Here is an 8,220-nt window from a genome sequence, read left to right as displayed (position 1 = left end):
CTACGGCCACCTTGCATGTTCTCCCCGGGCCCGCGTGGGTTTTCTCCGGTTTCCTCCCACATCCCAAAAACATGCTTGGTAGGCCGGTTGAAGACTCCAGATTGTCCCTAGGTGTAAGTGCAAATGGTTGTTAGTCTCTGTGTGCCCTGCGATTGGCTGGCAACCGGTTCAGGGTGTCCCCCGCCTACAGCCCGATGACTGCTGGGATAGGCTCCAGCACTCCCGCGACTCCCGTGGGGACTAAGCGGTTCAGAAAATGGATGGATGGATATTATATAAGCAATAATATTATCAAACCATCTGTGTGACTCCAAATGATTAAATCCATCGATCAAATTCCTCATCCTCTGTCAACAACGCCGCACGTGCGCCCTGACGTCAGCCTTGTCGTTATTACACAGATCTAGTAGTATATATTGTAGCGTTAACAAAGTACAAGAAAAGATGTGGGTTTGGTAAACGGCTCTTTATTTAACAAATCAAGAGTTCAACGAGCCAACAACTACTGAACTGTAACGATAAAACCATATAGAGTGGAGCCTCAGTTTTCGAACACAATCCGTTCCAGAAGGCTGCTCGAGAAGTGAATCATTCGAATTCCGAATCATATTTTCCCATTACAGATAATGGAAGAAAAATTAATTCGTTCCAAGCCAAAACCCCCCGCCTTTTTTAAAAAATGTTTCATTTGCGCGTTTTTGGCCAATCGCGCAACTGCAGCGCACCACCAAACGCGCAACCATAGCACGTCACCGACCGCGCAACTGCACCGCCCTGGTCGCATTATGTGACAGAGCCGTCGCTGAAATTTAGAAAATATTTTTAAAGTCCTGATGTACTTTCCAAAATGTAAGTGGACATAAGAGCATCACGGGCTAGAAGAAACTGTGGAGAGCCCAGGGTTTGCTAACCAGCTAAACAAGTTCTACTGCAGGTTTGATCGGTCCTCCCACACAACGGGACTTCCTGCAGCACAATCTACATACTCACCTCTCCCCACAACTGCTCTGTCCACACCTCCATCATCGTTGTCACCCACTCTCTCTCTTGCAGAGGCCGCGCCCGCACTCCAGGTCCGCGAGGAGGAAGTGCGCCAGATGTTCCGGAGACAAAAGACCAGGAAGGCACCGGGCCCAGACGGCGTGTCACCTTCCTGCTTGAAAGTCTGTGCTGAGCAGCTGGCGCCCACCTTTGCACGGATCTTCAACCGTTCTCGAGCTGTGTGAGGTGCCCTCGTGCTTCAAGAGCTCCACCATCGTTCCAGTGGCCAAGAAAGCCGCCATCACCGGTTTGAATGACTATAGACCTGTCGCACTGACATCTGTGGTCATGAAATCTTTTGAGAGGTTAGTGCTGAACCACCTGAAGGTCACGGGCCCCCTGCTTGACCCCCACCAGTTTGCCTACCGGGCAAACAGGTCAGTGGATGATGCGGTCAACATGGGACTGCACTACATCCTGCACCACCTGGACACCCCAGGAACGTATGCCAGGATCCTGTTCGTGGACTTCAGCTTGGCGTTCAACACCATCGCTCCTGACATCCTCCAACAGAAGCTCATCCAGCTTGCGGTGCCTGCCTCCACCTGTCAGTGGATCATCAGCTTGTTGTCACTTGTTGCCAAATGTTGTTAGTCACCTGAATGTTGTTAGTCACTAAAATGTTGGACAGAGGCTGAGATCAACCTGAGTCAAATTCCTTGTTTGGCATGCACAAACCTGGCCAATAAAGCTGATTCTGATTGTAAGTAGAGGTTTCGCTGTACCAAGAATTGGGAAAGAACAGGTTCAAAGGTGAAAGGTATCCCTAACAGATGCTGTTTTCATTTTCGATGGAAAAAATGCCAGATATGAAGGACAAGTTACAAATATTTCAATTCATGTTTTTTACTAAGCTTTGTGAGTCTTTTATTGCTGTTATTCATTTTCCTTTGTGTTTTCCGACATGCTGATTTTATATCTTTCTATGTACCTGAGCTTGTTATTTTCTGCAAGGTATTACACGGTGTTTTGTAGATTCTTACAGAAAGGGAGAAAACGAACGGTACCGGACTACCTCCTAGTCACGCGACTTTTCTTTCTTAGGTTTATGGAAGTTGTAGTTTGTCTCACGAGAACAGTGTGTATAGTGTTATTGGCTACTCTACTGCCGTAAACGTCAACTCCCACAATCCATTGCTAGACTCTGTGCGTTTGTTTCCCTCTCCGTAACGTGTCAGAAATATTTGCTTTGGATTCCGTTGTATTGTCCTGCAAGTAAATGTGTTCCGGACCGAAAGATGGAATCAAGAATCAAGTAAGAAATGTTTGCTGTTACATTATTAACATCGGTGGTTCCGTCAGCTATTTTTTCTTACAGTGAGTAGTTACCGCAAATACGTACATGGCCGTGACACTGAAGCAGCTGTGTTCTCTAAAAATGACACTGGAACAGTCGCGCTCTCAAAAAAATTAACTAAAAACAACTAACAACATCGCTGTGTTCGTCACTGTACTTTTGGGAGATTATTTCATTGACGTCAGCTCTCGGTAATTTGGAAAAACGACAAAATACCATGTTCTGACAATGACATCCGGAATACAGGACTGCGTTGTATTGAAATTACCGGAGTTGAAGAAGCTCTTAAGTGTGTTATGAAGTGTGATGTCTTTGTGAATACTATTCTTGGACTAGCTGCTATCGTCTTTCCAAATGAATTTGCCGTAACTAATGCAAAAACGTAATCCTCTGTCGCTTAATGTTAATTTGTTGAAGTGAGACTCTTGACCTCCTAAAACGTGGGAACTGTTTATTTCTACAGCAACCTTAAGCCTTCTAGTCATCGAGTCTTTTAATTCTTCATTGACTATCAGCATTTTGTGGAGCGGCACCCAGAGCCACCCACAGAAACTGTTCAGAGTAGAGATGAAATTATTGATAAACTGTGATAAAAAATCTTAAAGCGACAATAAGGTGAGCCCACATTGGCACTTATGTGATAGGACAGTATTAAAAATTATTTTAATATTTTCTCCCTGAGAAAAAAAACCCCTCAGAAGTGATATAATGGTATTTTGGGTGGAGTCTGCTTGATTTGTCTGCCTGACTATGTCACAGAAGGAAGCTATCACAGTTTGACTCGGTTAAATTTTCCAGCGACAGCTATCTCTACCTATGACTCCTTCAACATATCACAAGCATTAGCCTCTCCAGGGCTAATTCAACAGCAAGAAATGAGAACCGTAACTTCGCAATTTTTTTCCATCCACTTACGAGCCAACTTTTTACTTCCGAACCGATGCACCAACCTCCCCCTCTTGTCTTGTCTCCTTTGCCCTGCCATTCCCTGTTCGTCTCAGCGCTTAGCAATGTAAAAACAAGTAGTCCATTCAAGTATGTCTCCTAAGACTACCGAAACTCGAAATCATAAAGGAGCATGGTGAATGCATTCGTGTCGTCGATTTCAGGAAGGTGTATGGCCGGTGTTGTGCCAAAGAAGGTATCCCCGGGAAAAGCACATGCATTGAGTGAAAGGCGGAAGCCATTGCCATGCATGCAGCAGACAGTACTGGCTTGTTTTCAATAAAAACATGAAAAAAACACTTTTGTGTTTGTCAATTTCCATCTTTAAAAGCTTGCGGTCGGAAAACTCATGAATTGCACCAAATAATAATGACGAGTATAATTGGAAGAAGTATGTGGAAGCGCACAATAATTTATTAGCCTGATTTTTCCCCGCTCCCCAAGCAAAGTTAGGTCAAGAATAAAGTAACATTTGTTTTTTGTTATAAAGGTTTGAAAAATAAATAATAAAATTTGTTTTAGTTTTCTGTGTGTTACACAGAGTACTAGGGCAAAAAGTGTGACTGTTGGGGAGGCAATGTCAAATTCTCATTTTACCGAAGCTCGGGGCACCGGCCAGAACGCCACTTCTTGGCCAGGATGCTGGGAAATGTTAGGTAGGGCAAGATGGTGGAATAAGGAAAAATTGACTTTTGCACTTTATCCAGCATTCAAGTAACAGACAAAATAGAATTCCAAATGAGGCTGAAATTGGGGTATCTACACTGTTCGGTGGTGGCCAGTAGTGTCCAATGTCCAATCAGGTGTGCTATTACAGGTTTGGGTTGGTGTGTTGATATCTGTGAGGGCCGACAGGCACGTATGTATGGGTCTTTGAATGTGAATTTGGGATTAATTTATGGAATTATTAGTCTGGTTTCTGGACCAGACACCAATAGCACATCACCCACTATTATTAAAAGTTTGATACAAGACACTTAAACGGGCTAAACGAACCTAAATATATACTGTCCTATAATGGAGTGCAAGCTAGCCTTAACATTAGCACACACAGGAAAACCTAATAGGTACTGAGAAAAAGATAATAAAAAACACATCGGATGGCGACATCACATAACTTGCACGGACGCACACTCTACGGACGCACTCAGGAAGGCACACACACAAAGACAAACGCTCAAAATCTTAGACTCGTAACTGCCCGGCAGACGGCCCGGCTCACTGGCAACTAGTGCTCTAGCTCACGCTCACCATATGCGCCGCTAAAGCCAAACGAACCCAATTTAGCTGCCCAAAAATCGCCTGCTGGAAACGCGAAATATGAGTCTTATTGTACAGTGACTTTTGGGATAGTCCGGCACGCATTATTTGCTTTTACATTGATTGCTAGGGCAAACATCGCTTCTACTTACAAACCCGATTGCGGAACCAATTACGTTTGTAAGTAGAGGTACCACTGTATGAGATTACTCTCCCCACCCCCCCAAATACAGTCAAACCTCGGTTTTCGAACATCCCGGTTCTCGAACAAATCAGAATTCTAACAAAAAATTATAGATTTCTTTGCTTCGGTTGTTGAACAAAATTCAGAGGTCGAACCTCGCGAGGTGAGCCGAAAGGACCCGAGAAAACCCGACCGCACGGCCCGGATGCCGACTCACTCTTTTTCGTAATTGTATTTTCGTTACTTTGAGGATTGTATTAACCCCTAATCATGCCTCCAAAGGAAGCAAGTGGGAGCAGTAAAGCCCTCCTAAACCACAAAGACGCTCTTAAAGCAATGCGACAGTGAGCGGCCGGTGCGCTGCGGTTGCGCGATCAGACCCTTCAGAAATTAAGTTCCCTGCGCACTGAGGTCCACTTAAATTTTGGAAAGTACATCAGGACTTTAAAAATATTTTCTAAATTTCAGCAATGGCTCTTTCACAATAATATGACCAGCGCGGTGCAGTTGCGCGGTCGGCGGCGCGCTATGGTTGCGCGGTCGGCGGTGCGCTGCAGTTGCGCAATCGGACAAAAATGCGTAAATGAAAAAAATGCTTAAAAAAGGCGTTTTTTTAAGTCTCGGAACGGATTACATTTTTTCCATTATTTGTAATGGGAAAAATAGATTCGAAATTCGAACGATTCACTTCTCGAACTGCCTTCTGAAACGAAATTGTGGTCAAAAACCTAGGTTTGACTGTATATGCTTTCAAGTTTTTTTTTTGCAAAAGTATAGGTAAAAGTATGATGAAAGAAAAATGTAATACCCTCATTTATTGCAGTAGATGCGTTCCAGAACCACCCGCAATAAACAAAGATCCGCGAAATAAAAACGTACGTCAATGTATAATGCGCAAAATTTAACTAATTTATTGTCCTAAAATCTGGGGTGCGCATTATACATGGGTACAATTTTTTATTTATTTATTTTTTAATCCGGATATCATACGGAGGCCGCCATTACAGATGCGCTTTCTTCTGTGCTGTTCACTTCAAACACGCTCCATACGAACACAATCCTCTCGTATCAGACGCTTGCTCGATCACCTGCTCATTTGCTGTCTCAATGTACTCTACACAAATCCGAAACATTTCTTCGCTATTGAGTTTGCTAGCGCATGCGCAGTGATACTGACCGGCAGAATAACATCCGGTTGTTCCCAAAGATGATCTTTTTTCTGAAATAATTTTACGTTTACGGACTTAAGTAGGAGTCAAAATTTGGGTGCGTATTATACATGGGTACAGGCTTTTTTCCAGCATCAACATGCCATTTTTAGGGTGCGTCTTATACATGGGGGCGCATTATACATGGAAAAAAAACGGTATTTGTCAATTTAAATACCATTGTGCTGAAATTTCCAATACAGTCAGAGTCATCTTTATTGTCAATTCCTTCATGCCAAGACACACACAGAAATCGAAATTACGTTTCCTCCATCCCACGGTGACGAGACACAGTACACGAGTAACATACAAGTAAACAACGGGGGAGAGAGTTCAGGACCCCAAAAGCCTGGAGATCACAAACTTCGCCAGAGGCGAGCAGTGCTTGCATCCCACCACAGAGTCCCGGCACCATTCGTCACGGATGTAGACGCGCATTCCACCTCCTCGCGATGTTCCCCCTCGTACAATGGCCTGGTCCGCCTGATAGCACGCTAGCCGCTCCAGATGCACAGCAGTTACGCGCTGTCCGGTTCGTAGATCTCAGCAGGCATGTTGATGCCCAGCGATCGAACGTTCGCCAGAAGAAAGGAGGAAGGCACGGCCGGGCGAGCTGGGTTGGCCGCCAGCCTGGCCCGGACGCCCCCGCTCTCGCCCCTCTTCAGCCTCTTCGCACACCGCTTCCGACGCTTCAGGACGGAGCAGACCGAGCGCCTTTAATGTCCCCACTTCAAAGTCCAGATCGCCACAAAACTCGCTTTCCCCGATGTCGAGCAGAACCAGCCCGCTGTACTTGTAGCACAACCCGGTGCGACGAGACAAACACACAAAACTGTCGGACAAACCCACATTAAACGACAAAACAAAACACCGTTCGGGACAGAGAGAGGCCGCTGCGTGTGCACGCGCCGCCATCTTACAGTGTTACTTGTTCGCCACTCGAGGGCGTGGATATATTGCAAGTCAGTGTGTTTTTCAAAGTCAAAGTCTGCTTTATTGTCAATTTCTTCACATGCCAAGAAATTGAAATTACGTTCCCACTATCCCACGGTGATAAGACATAGTACACAATATACATACAAGTAAACAAGACAAAAAAACAAAAACAAGAAGGCACAAACAATGAATAAATGAAAGTGATCAATACATAATAAATAAACAAATAACATAAAAAATAAGAGGAGCAAGTGTGTATACAGCAGACAGTCAAATTATAGCGCAAAAGTACAGGACGCTACGCAGAAGAGGGGAGAGAGTTCAGGATTCTAACAGCCTGGAGTATGAAGCTGTTGGTGGGTCTGCTGGTGCGGGAGCGCAGGCTCCTGTACCTCTTCCCAGAGGGCAGAAGATCAAACAAAGAGTGAGCGGGGTGACTCACATCACTCACAATCATGGTCGCCTTGCGGGTGAGATGGGAGGTGTAAATGTCCTTCAGGGAGGGGAGTGAAGCACCAATAATCTCACCAGCCGTGTTAACTATGCGCTGCAGGGCGTTCATGTTGTATTCAGTGCAGCTACCACCCCAAACAGCGATACAACTGGAGAGGACGCTCTCAATGGTGCCACGGAAGAATGTAGTCATGATGGCCAGAGGAGCACTTGCTCGCCTGAATTTCCGCAGGAAGTACAGGCGGCGCTGAGCTTTCTTCGCCAGTAATGCGTTGTTGGTGGACCAGGAGAGATCCTCACTGATGTGCACCCCCAGGAACCTGGTGCTGCTCACTCTCTCCACCACAGCACCGTCGATGGTCAGCGGCAGGTGTTGGGTGTGACCCTTCCGGAAGTCAACAACAATCTCCTTGGTCTTGTTGATGTTCAGCAGGAGGTTGTTGTCCCTGCACCACTTGGTCAGAAGGGCAACCTCCAACCTGTATTGAGTCTCGTCGCCCTTGGTGATGAGACCCACCAGAGTCGTGTCGTCAGCAAATTTCACTATGCGTTTGTTGCTGAAGGTTGCAGTGCAGTCATGCGTCAGCAGGGTGAAGAGCAGCGGACTGATGCTGGCGGACATTTTGTCGCCAACACGTACCACCTGAGGCCTCTGACAAAGGAAATCCAGTAGCCAGTTGCAGAGGTAGGTACTGAGGCCCAGCTTGTCGAGTTTGCAGATGAGGCACAATGGTGTTCAAGGCAGAACTGAAGTCCACAAACAGCAATCGCACATACAGTGCCTTGCGAAAGTATTCGGGCCCCTTGAACTTTTCAACATTTCGCCACATTTCAGGCTTCAAACATAAAGATATAAAATTTTTATTTTTTGTCAAGAATCAACAATAAATGGGACA

The 8,220-nt window shown here is 45.5% G+C and overlaps 1 protein-coding gene across 1 annotated transcript in view; it reads left to right on the top strand.

Annotated features, from left to right (window-relative positions):
• Nucleotides 1-992: 992 nt before the first annotated feature.
• Nucleotides 993-8,220, top strand: part of LOC133163713 (DENN domain-containing protein 1A-like) — a 146,439-nt gene continuing 139,211 nt past the window's right edge. The window contains 1 exon segment of the mRNA XM_061293881.1: nucleotides 993-2,296. Within this exon segment, the coding sequence (XP_061149865.1) occupies nucleotides 2,280-2,296 (17 nt within the window). The 5' untranslated portion in view covers nucleotides 993-2,279.

The sequence above is a fragment of the Syngnathus typhle genome, linkage group LG12, assembly GCF_033458585.1.
Source record: "Syngnathus typhle isolate RoL2023-S1 ecotype Sweden linkage group LG12, RoL_Styp_1.0, whole genome shotgun sequence".
NCBI lineage: Eukaryota > Metazoa > Chordata > Actinopteri > Syngnathiformes > Syngnathidae > Syngnathus > Syngnathus typhle.
The sequence above is the reverse complement of the archived record's forward strand: the minus strand, read 5'-3'. Positions and strand labels throughout refer to the sequence as shown.